Source organism: Amphiprion ocellaris, chromosome 10, assembly GCF_022539595.1.
Source record: "Amphiprion ocellaris isolate individual 3 ecotype Okinawa chromosome 10, ASM2253959v1, whole genome shotgun sequence".
In the NCBI taxonomy this organism is placed as follows: domain Eukaryota; kingdom Metazoa; phylum Chordata; class Actinopteri; family Pomacentridae; genus Amphiprion; species Amphiprion ocellaris.
The window spans coordinates 11364509-11380784 of NC_072775.1; the positions used below are offsets into that span (position 1 = coordinate 11364509).

Consider the following 16276-nt stretch of genomic DNA (forward strand, 5'->3'; position numbering starts at 1 on the left):
GCCCAGGCCCCTGGCCCCCGAGCCGCCCCTGCTCACATGCTTGCTGGGTGGCTCCTGGGTGGCCATGGCAACTCTCATCTTCTCATGACAGTTAGGCTTCAGTCATGGCTCTAAGTCCCTCTTCAGTCACAGTGCGTCTTTTTCTGTCCACTGTTTTCCGTCTGCTAAAGCCCTCCGCTGTTTGTGTGTTGTTCCATCTATGGCTCTCTGTCTCGCTTTTCTCCCTGTTCTGGCTGTTCCCAGGCTTTGGCTGAGCTGAGCCTGAGAAACCAGCCATAACTCAGCAACAGTGTGGCACCATCAGGGGCCACAAAAGTGCATTTGGGTGCCATTCTAGTCCAAATTTAAAGACCGGATTCACCGTCAGTGCAAATGAAGGCCTGACCTCATTTTATTGTGAGTCTGATCTGTAAACTGAGATTGTAAGATACACTTGTGCACTTCTTTTCAGCGCGGTCACTGCAGGCTTCTGAGTGCAGATCATCTTACCGCAGTGCAACCCCGCAGCCTCGACCATTAGTTTGTTTAAAGCGCTCAATATCAGTCGGGCCCTCGGGGAGAGCGATAGAGGCGATCCGGCAATGTTGTGTGGCCCCACACTAACAAGTGTCACAGTGATCCGAACCGGTCCTCCCCCTGTGTGAACGCCATGTGAGAGGCGGCTCCATCCATGCCCCTGCCACCTCCGCACAAGGCCCTCCATTGACTTCTAACCTGATGAGGGACCACAGGAGACAAAGAGCCGCTGGGTGGGGCCCGTCCCTCCGACAAGCCTGTGAACAAACGTTAACACGGCTGCAACTGTCCACCCCCTGAATCACTGAATTTATTGACCAACCACAGAGCCCATTCAGGCCTAGAAGCGCTGATAAAGGAAGGGGGACATGGGATGCCACGAAGACCCAGGGAAGGAGCCCATGCTTAGGGGACAGGAGGGAGGAGAGGGCCTTTGTGACCGTCTGGTGGGTCACAGACCTTTTACCAGACGTGGTTGCCTTTGTGTCATCTGTAAAATGAGGCCGGCCGTAAGTGAGCATCAGGTTGGCCTTGTGTCCTGACTATTAATCACGACGAGGGTCTTATGACTGTCCAACAACCTTTATACAACCTGCAGCAGATTGACAGTCTTCTGTGGACTAAGGAGATTCGAAAATGTGTGTGACACAAAAAAGAGCAACTTACGGTGGAGAAAAGTGTGTCACAGTGGCCGTTACTATACAAAACACCCGAAGCGACCCTGCCAAGACGCAGTAAACAGACTGTGTGCACAGGCCCAAATCTTGAAAGTACACGACTCAGACAAAAAAACGTATGGGTAAAAAGAGAAAGGAGAAAAAGTCTAAAATGCTTGAAATAGCACACGTCTGAGTGCAAGCTTGAGAAAATCTTTGAGTGAGAAGCTAGCTGTGAGGAAGAAAGACTGTGTGTTTTAGCTTCTTTATGTCTTTCTACCACTCTCCATCTGTTCCCCTACTGATACAAAAGGAATACAGCAGAGTACACAAAAACCCATATTGCTTTGTGGAGAGGCAACACTATCCACAAAACTACATCGCAAACACAGATCGAAAGCAAGACATCCCGGCTCTGTACACAAAAGTGTTTACTGAAAAGATGATCCGCGCAAGTCACAGAGACACACATGAATTCATGATGCCTCCTCATCCTCATCATGAATATTCCCAAAAAGGCTCTTCCCTGATCTGTGGGAGATTCTTTTCTTTTTGGTACAAGCGAGGACCCCCTTCCCTCATTCAGAGTCCCCCCTAAATCCACCCATTCACTGCCTATAGGCCCTGATCTCCACATGAAATGATACCCCTCTTTCTCCTCCACTCTCGCGCCTTTAAGCGCCCATATGCCAGGCAGCGAGGAGGCTGGGAAAGCCCATAATTGATCAGTAAGTCTTGGCTGAAAAAGTGTGACCAAGGTCAGCCCCCCACGAAGCACGCAAGAGTGGCTTAATATACAGATTTATTGGGAAATGTAATGGAAGCTCTGCAGAGCAAACACAGGAATATTTGTAGATGTATTAAAAAAAAAATCTCACATTGTAGAAATAGAGAAATAAGTACAAAAACTGCACTAACAATTAAAAAGATTGCTCTATTTTGCAGCAATACAGGATTTATATTCTTGGACTGATTTAATTTTTGTCAGACTGACTATAAAAATATATGTATACAACAGTAATTAACAAAAGTTACACGAAAAAACTCCCCAAAAATCTGACATTTAAAATCAACTATTATAAATTGCCGCAGCAGCAAGTGTCTCAATGATTCATGTTGATTAATTTAAATGCATTAATTAATTAATCAAAACATCAGTTATGCACAGTACCTTCTTTGTGTTAAATGGTGGAATTAATCAAACTTTCACACATTATCTCAAAAAGACAGTCAAAAACTAAAAACTATTTCTGATGCATTCAAGGGACAATGAAATGGTTCATTCTGATCCTCTTAAGTTTCACACTCTCTTTCACACAAACACACACAGTGGCGCTGGAAATACAATTTTGTTTTTAAAAAGGGACACAGTAATTTCTGCCTCTCTCTTCCACAGGAAGAATTTCGACCAAAGCAACTCTAAAAAAGAAATGCAGCAGTGGAATGTTTTCTGTCTGAGAAATACAACAGCACCAGTCATGTTCACTACCTTAATAGATGTAAGTGTCTCTTGTTTCTTTGAATTCGTTTAATGCATTACTGTTTTACAACTATTGTGTTTTAGCAGCAGCTCATGGAAGTGAATAAATGGACGCTGTAGCTGCATGATGAATGTGAGTGACAAAAAAACGCACCTTGCTGGATTTGGATATTTCAAATACTGGAGCATAATGAAAACTTAAAACAATGGAAACAGTAATCTGACACAAGTCCATATCAGTGTCTAGAGTAGTAGCTGCATTTTGTAGGCCAGTGGTTAAAGACAGTTAAAGACATTTTACAAAATATATTTAATAGTTTGTTTTTGCTGAGAGTTAAATGAGAAGATTCAAACCACCTTCTTAGTGGAGGCTGGTAACACAGTAAAACAGCTACAGTCCATCCACCTACCACCACACTATGTAGTAGGGATGTCCAGAAGAAGTTTGAGTTATTCAATCTGATGCTATTTTCCTATATGATACACATTTCAAGTACATTAAAGCCATTAAAGTCAATCCAGTGTATACACTTGACAACTGAGCAGCTCTGCTTTGCATTAAGAGCAAAAATACATTTCTGCATGTTTGACATTATGTAGGGAGTCATAAACCTTGTTGTAAAGCTGAAGTAGGATGCTGTCTGAAATGAGAGGACAGTGTACCATGGCTCCAAGAGAAGGTGAAAACTGTATTATCTGTATGTGTAGATTAGCTGCAGTACATGGATATTCCATCAGATTGAGCATATTGCTGTTTTTTTTCCAAGTAATTCTTTTTAAGCCATTTTTGGCTTCATTGGACAGGTTAGTGAAGAGGCAGACAAGAAAGTAGGGAGAAGAATAGGGAGGAATACCTGCAGCAAAGGGCCGTGAGCGGGAATCGAACCAGGCTCAACCTGTTGAGCTATCTGGGTGCCCTAGATTTCTGTTTAATACTGAACCGCCTCAAGGAGTCGGACATTCAGACTAGTGGCAGTTCAGTGTTGGCAAGCAGAGATGATTGTGGAGTTTTGGTGGCAAAGGGCACCATGACAGAGGCTTTTATGATGCTTAATGTCCTCCAATCAAAGCTGAAATTTTTGTTCAACGTGTTGCGCTGCAGCTTATGCTCCCCTTACCTGTAATGCAGCTGCTGTCTAGCAGTACTGGGCAAAGATTTGTGTCTATGCTGATCACTTAACAAACGCCATAACAGGCCCCAGTCCCATTCTGTCGCATCAGCCCAGGACATCCCCACTACGCAGCATGTCAAAAAAGGTCTGCTATGTCCCTAAACATAGTATGTCAAATGCAGTATCCTAAAAACATCCAGCATGCTTTTCTGGACATTCTGACTCACAATTCTCTGTGAAGTTAAAAATATGTCACAACAAGACTGATTCACATAGTCTGCAACAAGCATAAGAACATATAAGACTGTCAAAGTTTAAGCCACAACATTACAATGAAGTAGTCTGTCTCAGTTGTGTGCATACTGCAAGCAACAGTACGTATTTTGTAAGGGCAGCTGCAGTATGCATGGAAATTAAGGACAAAAAGTATGAGATTTGGAACACTAGTCTAGTCTAGACTCAAATCATCATCATGAAGCGATGAATTATGGCATGTTAACTAGTGAATCCTAGATGTTGTTTTATTTTGCCTTTGCAAAGGGCCAGTCTAGTTGGTTCTCCTTGTGTCCAGTCCTGGTACCAAGTTAAAAGAACTAGCTTAAGCATCTAACTTTCAGCAACAAAGCAAACAATTGCATGTTCCACAGTGATAAACTAGTCCTTTAGCAATCCTGTGGCTGAAGTTTCAGCAGCTTGATAGAACAGTACAGCTAAGATCCAACTTAAGGGTGTTTGTCCGTTTTGATGAAGTGAATCAAAAATAAAGAGAACTTTACGCGTGAAACGTTCACAGTGTCAGTCAGGTGGTACAGTAGAAGGTCTCCTCTTTATGAAGGCTGACTTGCTGGAATCCAGCAGCCTCTGAATGCATCATCAGTCACATCAGATGTCAACTCAACATATGAGCTTACTGGGAATCCGGGTTCAGTCTGAGCTGTGCTTTGGTCGGCAGTCATGTGAGGGTCAGAGAGGCGGGAGTGCTGGCGTAGGTGACCGTGGAGGGTTTAGGAGGCCAGTCGGTGTCTTCCTGCAGCTCCAGAGCCAGATGCCTGTAGCGCACTCTGGGTGGCTTGTTTCTCCGACAGAACAGCCAGGAGAGGAAGGGCCGGCCCCAGCGGTCAATGCTCATCTGAGAAGAGTATGAAAATTAATAAGAAGCAATCAGTTAGTGAGTCATAGTTTTTATATCCCCTCTCTGATAAATGGCTATAAAAAGACTCGTCAGGACATGATTTAGTTTTGTTAACTATTATTGAGTAGCATTAATTCACTTTAGTGTAACTTTCTGAAACCCAAAACCTTCCAACGAGCTTGAAAGGCATGTCATCTTTAAAAAATAAAAAATTAAAATCAAAATACACAATTTATCAGACTCAGGAACTAGATATTGGATTCGGAAACTTGGGTTTTAAACTTGCTGACAGTCCATAAGTGTAGCATGTCATGGAAAACTAACCAAAAAGTTCTGGCATTTCATCAAAATTGCTTTATTCTAGATGTCTCACTTTGATACTTATTTTAACTACATTTTGTTTAAAAAAAAAAAAAAAGAAAAAAAAGGGAGAAAAAACAGTCCTTGGTGCATCCATGACGCTATTACCGACTCAGCTGAACTGCAGGTTGTGTTTACACAGAGCAGAAAGGGGACAAGGATGGAAACAACATAAAAATTTAAGTAGTGAAATGTCTATAGTGGGTAGGACTACCTTTGCTTCCCCAGTAGTTAGTACTGCTAACAGCTGTGGTCACTCGAACAAATGTTGTAATAGTAAATTCCTTTTATTTATTAATTTTTTTACATTTTTGTAAAATAAATAAATAGCTAAAGAAATTCAGCTTAGTTTTTGTCCTCTTATTTGATGATTTTTGGTATTATAACAGTTTTCTCAACTTCTAGTCATGGTTGTGCTGTTTCCATAGGGGTGTACATCTTTATATTGTGCTAAATTTGTTTTTAAAAAAAAGGAAAAAAATGACAGGAGCAACAAATGCTTACAAACTGCTTAGCCTTCAGAGAGTTACAGGAAAATGGACTATTGTTTGTTAGTTTGAAGTGGATGAGGGTTAATTTGTAACTCTAATGATGATGTTAGTGCATTGTAGTTGCATTTAATATACGTGTAACATATAGAGCACATAAACGTCTGACAGTAAGCTGCATACAAAACAGCATGTTCAAGTGGCATTAGGTAAAACTGGAACACAATATATTATAGCTAAATAACTCCGATTGCACAACAACAAGATTATTGGTATGCTGGCATTTGTTCAAGCACTAAAGACAAGAGTTTTATGATAAATGTGCAGTAAGTTTTTACACCACTGAGGACGTATTGACGGAAAGATGACATGAAGAAAAATGAGAATGAGATGACTTGTTCAGACATACTCTCAGCACAATTATTATAAAAAGTACAATGAACTCATTTAAAAAATGACATAAATGTTTATATTTTCTTGCTTTTATGCTTGTGTAACAGTCTGTTTTATTGACAGGTTTTGATATAGACGATAACAAAACATGCAAAGAAGCAGGAGAATCAGAGTTAAGGACAATGTATCACCCTCCAGACGGCGAGACCAGACAAAACAAAGTGTAGTCAAAAGTTTCCCAACCTGCGTCATGTTGGCTGAGGAGGACTCTGTGGGGCGATTGGCCCCCTCATTGCCTCTGAAAACTAGCCTCCACAAGATGATGTCAAGGATCAAAATCTACGAGAGATTTCAGGGGGAACTTGAGAATCAGTCGATCATGAAGATTGAGTTGCAGCCACAGAAGCACACAAAGGCAAAAAAAAAAAAGCTGGAACGTGAAATTTAAAAAACTCGATTCATCGATTTCATTCATTAGGAAGTGAAGTGCCACTGGACACTGATTCAGTCAAAATCAATGCATGCAAATCACACTGTACAAATCAAGAAAGCAGATCAATCAGGGAAGAGACGTAGGATGAGATGTTTCTAAAGTTTACCTCGAACAGGAAAGAGACCACCGCGTTAACGATGACAATGATGACCAGAGTAACACGCCAGTCATGAGGAACACACACGAGCTGAGGGGAGGCAGAGAAGCAGGATGAACAACACTTTATCATCACCGCTGCAACTTCTCCCACATATTTATACTTTCTCACAGAGATTTGATGTTTGCCTCGTTCAAATCTAAAACCTGGGTCTGAATTACAGAATTTAAAGGCAGCAGTGTAACAGCAACCTCCAGACAAAATGGGAAAAATAAAGTTCACCTCCAGGAAGCTGTCGATGGCAGGAATCGGATACAGCATGATGAGGAAGAGGAAAAAATACAGGACCATGCAGTACAGCATGAATGACCCTGAGGAAATAAAAATACAGACATTTACAGAGCTATTTTCTATATAAGAGACAAGATTAGTGTTTGTAGAGGTTGTAATTGTACAAAGTTGTGCGTCATTCATGCACTGAGCTAGAAAAGGAATGAATGCATCCAGGAAAAATGCAATAACTCACGGTAACTGTTAAACTCTACAGAAATTTACCATTGGCTTTCTATCTTTTTTTTTTTAACACCATATATATATATATATATATATATATATATATATATATATATATATATACACACATATATATATATGTATGTATGTATGTATGTATTTATATTTTTATGTAATTATTTATATATATATATATGTATATGATAGAAAACAATAATTTAAAAAATAAGCTGATGTTGTATTTTTGCAACAGTGGGTTTTACAGGGTTAAAAATGTTCCTGAAAAATTCTAACTCACTTTGTAGTGGCACCAACCTGACATCACACACATTACACAGACAATACTTCAGTTCTTCAACAGCATTAAATAAATCTCACAGTTCTTGTAGCTCGGCTGTCTGAAGGGTTTTCCTTTAGAGAAGATGATGGCTACAGCCAAATACTGGAAGCAGGAGACGTAGAAGAGGGTGGTGTTCTCATAGTTCTTGATGTTTTTATGGTCATGAGGGATTGTTTCATTGACGCTGGGAGAGGGACTGGAACTGGAAACATTGCAGGCGCTGCAGGAGAAGAGGACAACGCAGAAAATAAATATGAATTTCTACTTTTGTCAGAATCTACAGCATACAACAAAACTGAGTATGCCACACTTAAGTCAAATGGCTAAAAAATGCATCACCTTAGAGTAATCACATTACTACAGCATATTAAAAAGGCCCCACAGCAGGTTATCAATCTAATAAAAGTCCCCTTTCATTACTGAGATTGTCCACTTTTATTTTTAATGACAGAGTCAATCCTCTACCATGCAGGATACCAGTATTCTGCCAATTTGTGGAATGAATGTGATACGACCAGACCAAGACTTGAATCTAACAGCTTTTTTTTAAAATAAAACTTTTATGGGAAAATTTTAAAGAAGTATTGGAATTTTCTTCCTGAAAGTTTTGCAAATTTTCAGAAATTTGGGGAATTTTTTTGCCGAATTTTTGGATTTTTTTCAGACAAGGAAACAATATTTTTTGGTGCCTGTAAATGAGGACAACAGGAGGGTTAAGAGAGGATACAGTTTTTAATCATTTACTATGTCAGTAATGTTGCACGGAGTGTATAAGCTTCTGTTGTACACTGAAGAAACAAATAGTTTAAAGGCAGCCAAAAAAACATAAAAATGTAAGACTCATATAATCCAACATGTATAATTAAAATTCAATCACACTTTTTGTTAAGACAATTTTTTTTAAACTCTGGATTCACCGATTTACAATCCAGAGAGCAGCTGAATGAAGAGATTGAATTTTTTTTTTAGATTACAGCTTTGTGTGCAGTTTGTATAATGTGTAATCTATCAATATACAGCTTCAAACTGTCTGAGCCAACATGAATTTTAGATTTTCTCAAAGTTTAAAGTGCACAGAGGTCCACAACTACAGATGAGTCCAAAACCATTGCTGTTTATTAAACAGCATTTTCAGAACATGTCTTTACCAGTCGGTTATTTCACAATGCATCACTGATTCAGCACACATTAAGGACGATCTTAAACGTGGCCAAAACACGTCACTTACTCTGACTGAGGTGTCCATATTTCATACCAGCTCTGCTCTTTAACCAGGAGGAAAGCCAGGACCTGGAAGGCCAAGCAGGTGAGGATCTGGGTCAGAACTGAGAAGAGTAGCGGACCAGAGATCAGACTGGATGGGGGGCGACGCAAGACCAGCTCCTTCCACGCTGGATTCAGACTCACTGAAGACAGAAAAATGAAAAACCTGTGACTTCCTTCCAGTAACTGTAAGCTAACCCCTTGATGCCTTAATTATAGTTAGAATTAAACAAAAAACATTTTTGTGTTTTTGCTTTCCAGCTGATGCTAAAATAAGCAGAGATTGTTAATTTATCTTTTACACATAGAACAGATATATAATAATAATAACAGATATATAATAATTAGGTCTCATTTCAACTGGTCCTATGAGAAACCAGTGCTTGCAAAAGGTTCCGAGGTACGTATTGAATATGCACAAACCAGCATTGGGGGAATGGATGCGCTATCTCGGCTGCAGTCTGAATGAAAGTGGTATGTTGCGAATTCAGAGGTGAAATAAACTATCTGAACTTAAACAATGACCGCAAACAGTTTTTGTGGAAAAAACACGCTGCTCACTTGTGAACACAGTGATGAGAATGATGGCGATGTCAATGAAGAGAAACTGGAAGTCTCCCAAATTGCTGAGAATCTAGAATATCAGAAAAGATAAAGTCACACAGCAGCAACAGCACAATAACGGATCTACCATCTGCACATCTAGAACATTTACTGACTTCAACACAAATGTAAATTTCCGTGTCACGCTACAGTTTAGTCAGAATATCTTTGCTGCCCTCAGACATGCACTGTTTTCTGATAATCTGATGGGATCTGAACACGTCTGAATGAGCACTCTGGTCACGTTTCTGTTAAACTTATGACCACAAGCTACATTGTGGCTACATTAAACCTAGAAACATTAATGTATCACTTTCAACGTGGCACGAGTCTAAACTACAGCCGTCACATTAGCGCATAGGCACAAATGAATAACATATTTTGAGTTGCATGAAAAGATTTGGGGAAGACTTTTCCTGCGTTTCAGCTCAAATATTGGTCCAAAATCATCTCAAAAGACACATTGCCATCAGCCGCTACCACAAAACAGCTTTTCACTCTACTTTGTCCTACAATTTCACATCTACTACAAAATGAAATTTCCATATAAATTCAACTTTGCTGCAGTGAAGACAATCAACAGGTCAGATTAATGAGGCTCTCGAGAATGCCAAGAGTGTGCAAAGCAGGAATCAAAGCAAAGGGTGGCTATTTTGAAGAATCTAAAATATAAAACATGTTTTGACTTATTTCACACTTCTTTGTTTACTATATAATTCCATATGTGTGTAGTTTTGATGCCTTCAGTGAGAATCTACAATGTAAATAGTCATGAAAAAAAAGAAAAAACACTAAATGAGAAGGTGTGTCCAAACGACTGACTGGTAGTGTACATCTGAATGACAGAAAGCCTTGAATCTTATGTAACTAACATGAAAACCATAAGAAACATTCACAACAAATGTTCATTTTTATTCAAAATTTTCTCTCCTTTTAATTATTTAGACTCAAATGACTCAGCGATTTTACCTTCAGGGCACAAAAACAAAAATGTGAAATGGAGTTTTAGAGTTATATTCACCGAGTAGAGCAGCGTGACACTGAGGTACTGGATGATGCTGCAGAGAGCCATGAACTTGAACACGCAGAACGATGTTATGAGGGCGGCTCGGCCCTCCCTTTGGAAAGAAGACAAATGGAGCTCAAGTCTAAGATAAATATTGCCTTTGTTTCAGGCTAGAATAATTCTTAAACAGTCAGTAACTGACAGTAAGCTGACTGTATCTTTGCGGCCTTCCTGATTAAACTGCTAAAAAAAAAAAAAAAAAAAAGAGATGCATAAAGTGAGAGAAGAAGCATTTCTTGATTCCTCTTTTTAGAGGACTGATAACTGTACCTGATGAGGTTGGGAACACAGGAGATGTTTGAGGTGGATGAGGTGAAGGGTGAAGCAACTGAGGCCTCCAGCTCAGACAGAGAAATCCCACTGTGAGCTCTCTTCAGAGCCTGAGAGAAAGAGAGATGAGTTAATTAACACGACTCTCTTTGCTTTAACAGTGTTGCTCAAACTCTAATGTGCTGCAACTCTGCTTGAGTAAATGCATTGCTCTTTAATGCTACATTTCAGGAAAGAAATTGTACCTTTGAAGCTTCCAAAACACACAGTAAGACACAAAAATTATTATTATTTAAACCTCTTAATGATGTTTAAAGTCTGTTTCCACTCACTGACTAAACCTCCAAACCCTGTCAAGACAATTTCACAAAAAAAAAATCAAATCTGAACACATAATCATGATACTTTATCAAAATCAATTTATTTTACGTTTCATTTAAAAATTTGTCAAAAATAAAGCATTTGCAGTAACAATATTATATAAAATAAACAGCAAAGAAGCAATAAAACCATGCTGCATGATTTAATAACAAGATTATTGCAAAGTTTATCTTTTTGGAAGCTTTACAAAGACCATTTATGCTAAATGTGCAGTACGCTTTTACACACTGAGGATCCACTGATGAAAAAATGACATTAATATAAAAATGGATGCTGTCAAACTGGTGGATTTAAGAAATGAGCCAAAGTTGTTCTGATACATTCTCAGCACAAACCCGTTGCTTTTAGATAGCCTTGCTTTAACACTTTACATTTATATTGCTAAATAAGCTATCACTGAATTATTTAAACTTACTATTAATTGATCACTTATTTTATGCACAGCTTATCCTCACCATGTCTGTTCTTACTTTTCCTCCCAATAGCCTTTTCTTAATCTACATCTGAGTTAAAAACAATCTTTAAAGTACTGAATAGTGATGTAACACCAGTGTGGACAAACTTAGCTGCTTCTGAAACGTGTGCAACAGAGACACAGGAATTGTACTGAGGTCAATATATCATTGTGGGACTTTTTGTAACATAGATAACAGGTATCATAGTTGACATTTTTGCTGTTTTCAGGCCTAAAATCAACATGGCCACCTATAACCAAACACTACATGGCATTTTTACAGAAAGATTCTTCTAAACATTATATATACAACTGAGCAAAATTGAAATTGAAAATTATTTATAAAGATATTGTAGTAAACCTGTTGACATGTGATAAATCCACACTTGACTCACACACTACTTTATATTAAATAACTCAGAAAGCCTTGGAGTCTGGCCAGTCTTTTCTTCAGGAGGAAATGACATCATGTGGAGCAGGTCATGTGATCTGGAATTAACACACTTCCTTGAGAGGTGTTTTTGTAACGGAGAACTTAGTTGAAAGTGATTTCTCAGATACAATTTGTTATTTTCCATATAAAATTTTATATATTGCCAGAAAAGAAATATCTGTCATAATTATCTCAACTAAATAAAAAGAACACAATCAAAACTACTTTTGAATAAGCTCATTTTATTATTGTTGAGCCAATTAGTAGGTGGTTGTTATTAAATTCGGATGGTTATTTAGTTGACATTTTAGTGATATCCAGTCATTTTTTACTAATAAGTGATTATTTCCACAATAAATAATTATAGAAGTTGAAAAGACATGATCATAATGAACATAAAAAACATTAGTTTTTTTTTTTACTTGTAATAAAAATGTACGCAAGATATATCCCATGGCCTTCAAAAGTCCCTCATTTCTATATATTGACCCGCTGAGTGAGTCGCTCTCAGTGTGGACGGAGGGAGGAGGGTGAGGTGGGATTAACTCAACATCGTGTTGGACTGTCACCTAAAGGCGACAGTGGCATCATCCGTCAGTCTAAAACTAATTATCACCACTTAAACACACTCGCACAGGCGTATTTTCAAGCATGACCTCTACTTTTCGGATCACAGTGTTCATTAAGATATTAGCCTACAAACTGTTTGACAAATGTAGGGTCAGATTGGCATGAAATGTAATTTTTACATCAGTTGGCTGACAATAAACCCATTTCCACTGATACCATCATCTTAATAGCAAAAAGACAGAGAAATGAAGAAAACTGTACTGAAAAGAAAACATAAACACAAAGAAGTGTTAAGAATTGTGTCTTTTCATGAATCTAACTCATACTTACTCCACAGTCATTCGCTCCATCGCCACACATCCCAACAATGTAACTGGAAGAGAAACACAATGGATCAAACTTATATTTACACGTGAATGTCATAAAAAAAAAAAAAGGGAATTGAAGCCCCAACATAAACCAGTCTCACTCGATGCCCTGCAGGACTTCCACCAGCTGAGTCTTCTGGTCCGGAGCCATTCTAGCAAACACAGTAGCTTTCAGCACGAGCTGCAGCGCCCCCATGTGGGGAGACAAACAAATACAGCAACAGTGAGCATAAATCCAGGAGTCCAGCAACACACACACCAACCTAAACTACAAGTATTAAAGAGCCTGTACCTTCTGGACCAGCTGAGGAAAGTGCTCGGTGATAACAGCAAAGGCTCTCCCACTGACAGCGAAGTGATAGCTTTGCTCCGGCTGGGAAACTTGACCGTCGTACATTATTTCCTCCAGGTTTATCTCCACGGTCTACAAGAGAGAAGAGTCAGGAGTAAGAAAAAGAACCCAGAAAACTGACCAAAAGTACCAACTTTCACCCGTTACAGAAAAACACTTGAGCTGATGTACAAGATTTAGCCTGACAAATGCTCTTTTTAGTCTGTTTTTGGACCCCTTTGCTGCTCTTATCTGACAGATTCATGCAGTAACTGACAAATGTATGTAGAGATCAGTCTAATTTTCTTCCACTTATTAGGGGTCAGACTGTTTATTTTCCGTCTCCTCCTGGGGTACCCCAAAGCGTTCCCAGGTCTGATGAGATATGTAACCCCTAGAGCAACCTCTGGGTCGACCTCAAGATGTCTTTCCAGTTGTACAACGTCCATCGGAAAGCTCCCAGAATGCACCCTAATCAGATGCCTGAACCATCTAAACTGGCTCGTTTGGATACAAAAGGACAGAGACGATACTCTGAGCTCCCTCTACACATCTAAGCTCCTCACCCTATATGTAAGGCTAAGCTAAGCTACCCGAAAACAATTTTTTTCCACTTGTATCTATAATTGAATTCGCACAGTCACTACCCAGAGTTTATGACCATAGGTGAGGGTTAAAACGTTGACTGACAGATAAATCAGTAGCTTTGCCATCTGGCTCTCCAACAATCCAGTACATCTTCTGCATTACTGCTGATGCTGCACCAGTAAATCATTCCTCCTCAGGCTTCACCATCACTCATCAAAAGATCGAGAGACACGTAAACTGTTGTTACTCCACCAAAGAACGCAGCAGAGTTATGTGACGATGGGCAAATGTTTGTCTGTTAGCAACATTACTCAAAAACGGACTAACGGATTTGGATGAAATTTTCAGGGAAGGTCAGAAATGACACAAGGACTAAGTGATTAGATTTTGGTAGCAATGCGGCTTATAGTCTGGATCCACGTATTTGTTAAAGATTTCAGTATCATTGCGAGATGGCAGCACAGCGTCACTGTAACTATGACAGCAAGTGACTGCTAACCATCACATGATTGCGATCCTACTACAGATCCAAAGCTGCAGACTTGTTCAGGACTTACCCGTCTGAAATGATACAAGGAACAACTGATTAAATTGTCGGGGTGTTTCTGAGTCCCATCCATTCCTGCCTCCCGCTACATATTTAGGTCACGCGTTTCGGTATCCGTACGTAACACACGCCTGTGCTCAGAGCATAGTCATTTTGTTTGTTGCTACATCTGAGCTCTCTGAGTGCTTTTCCTGTTTTATTCTGTTCTTCTATTAGATGTTATCTTCAAGCACAAATAATTGCAAATAGATGCCAGAACATGCAAGTATCAAAGTGGTTGAACAGGACTGGGAACATCGTCTTAACCAGCTTTAACCACAGATGCTAACTGTCACACCCAGTCATGCTCAGCTCAAATGATATGCTGAGTTTAGACTTCTTCCGAGCCAACATCATGGGTTGCAAATATTTTGTCTAGTGACAAGGCGTTATTCAGAACTCAGTGGCTTTGAGGCTTCACCTGATTGTCTTTGCCACTCTGAGTGGGCGCCTCAGTGTAATGCCATGTGATGCTGGCAGGGTGGAAGTCTTTGGGAGGCAGAGCATCTGCTATGATGACCTTCTCATGTGGGAGAACCATCCCACAGTCTCTGGCCACCGATATGGCCGTCAGCATGTTGTCACCTAACAGACGACGAGATGAAAGAAAATGAGGACGACAAAAATGAATGATTTCAGTCACTAGTAAGAGAAATAAGTGAGCTGTTACCTGTGACCATCAAAGTGCGGATGTTGGCGTGTCGTAATTCACATAAAACACCAGCAGTCTCCTCCTTTATTTTGTTCTGCATGATGATCAGACCAAGGAACTCCATGTTGGTTTCCAGCACATCCCTGGAAGACACAAATCACACATTTCTTCGCGATTAATATAGATTTAAAAAATGAATGATATTTAATTGCGATTAATTGAAATTAATCTGCAGCAACTCTATGAGTAATCTGATTACATTTTTAAATCGTTTGACAGCACTACTTAGAAGTTTTATTTGCAGATTCAATTTTTCAGAGAATCAATGAACATAATGAACAATCATGCTGAATGAATCACACTTTCAGTCCATTTTTCTGACATCCTGTTAAACCTCCTTGTCCACTTCTACTACTGTTACTTTCTGATTTTCCACATTTAGCGGAATGGCAGCAAACTCCTTAAAGCATGTCGCTTGTATTCAAGTTGCCCTGTGACCTCGTAAATCAGACAAGATAACCGACTAACACCAGCTTTGATCAACACCATGGACCTCATTTCAAATTGAACCCTATCATTTTTCTGCACTGTGATCGCTTCAGGCTACTGTGGGAGAAAAATGTCACTTTCTAATGCTGCTTCTTTCCCTGCATGTTATTTTGGATGCACAGCAGTGACTCTAGCTTGTACTTTGGTTACTGAGGCTATAAGGTTTCGCTCATGTTTTAGATCACAGGAACATTTTCTGCTGTTCTGTGGCGGCACTGTAAATATTTGAACATTATGTCATCTGAGCTGTTTGTCTAGTTATCATGGAACCAGATCTACCAAAGATCAAAAAGAAGCACATGAGGTACATCAGCAGAGGCCGATTTTCAGCACAGTCACGGTGTTTTAGGGTGAGAGTAGCTGCATGTACTGTCGCTATGCTATCTGTGGATGGAGACGTACCTGCTGAGGTTCTGGACTTTGTGCCAGGAGAGTTTGGACTCCAGCTGTCGATGTGCCAGCGCAATGACCCTGAAGCCCTGCCGAGTGTAGGTCTCCAGAGTTTCTGTAAAGCTCTGTGGGACTGAAGGAAGGACAGAACCGTGTCAGTCTGGCCTCATTATATGAGCACACATCGGTCGA

The 16276-nt window shown here is 39.7% G+C and overlaps 1 protein-coding gene across 6 annotated transcripts in view; it reads right to left on the reverse strand.

Annotated features, from left to right (window-relative positions):
* Nucleotides 1-1957: 1957 nt before the first annotated feature.
* Nucleotides 1958-16276, reverse strand: part of LOC111585499 (polyamine-transporting ATPase 13A3-like) — a 32278-nt gene continuing 17959 nt past the window's right edge. For 5 of the 6 annotated variants that reach the window (XM_035941403.2, XM_035941406.2, XM_035941405.2 and 2 more), the window contains 15 exons: nt 16097-16217; nt 15164-15288; nt 14915-15078; nt 13281-13412; nt 13090-13169; nt 12951-12993; nt 10783-10892; nt 10468-10564; nt 9405-9477; nt 8809-8986; nt 7619-7800; nt 7010-7098; nt 6737-6817; nt 6381-6476; nt 1958-4893 (listed from right to left, as the gene is read on the reverse strand). In XM_035941403.2, the coding sequence (XP_035797296.2) occupies nt 4717-4893; nt 6381-6476; nt 6737-6817; nt 7010-7098; nt 7619-7800; nt 8809-8986; nt 9405-9477; nt 10468-10564; nt 10783-10892; nt 12951-12993; nt 13090-13169; nt 13281-13412; nt 14915-15078; nt 15164-15288; nt 16097-16217 (1748 nt within the window). In that variant the 3' untranslated portion in view covers nt 1958-4716. The remainder of the gene's footprint in view (nt 4894-6380; nt 6477-6736; nt 6818-7009; nt 7099-7618; nt 7801-8808; nt 8987-9404; nt 9478-10467; nt 10565-10782; nt 10893-12950; nt 12994-13089; nt 13170-13280; nt 13413-14914; nt 15079-15163; nt 15289-16096; nt 16218-16276) is intronic. The other variant, XM_035941407.2, reaches the window with a different exon arrangement.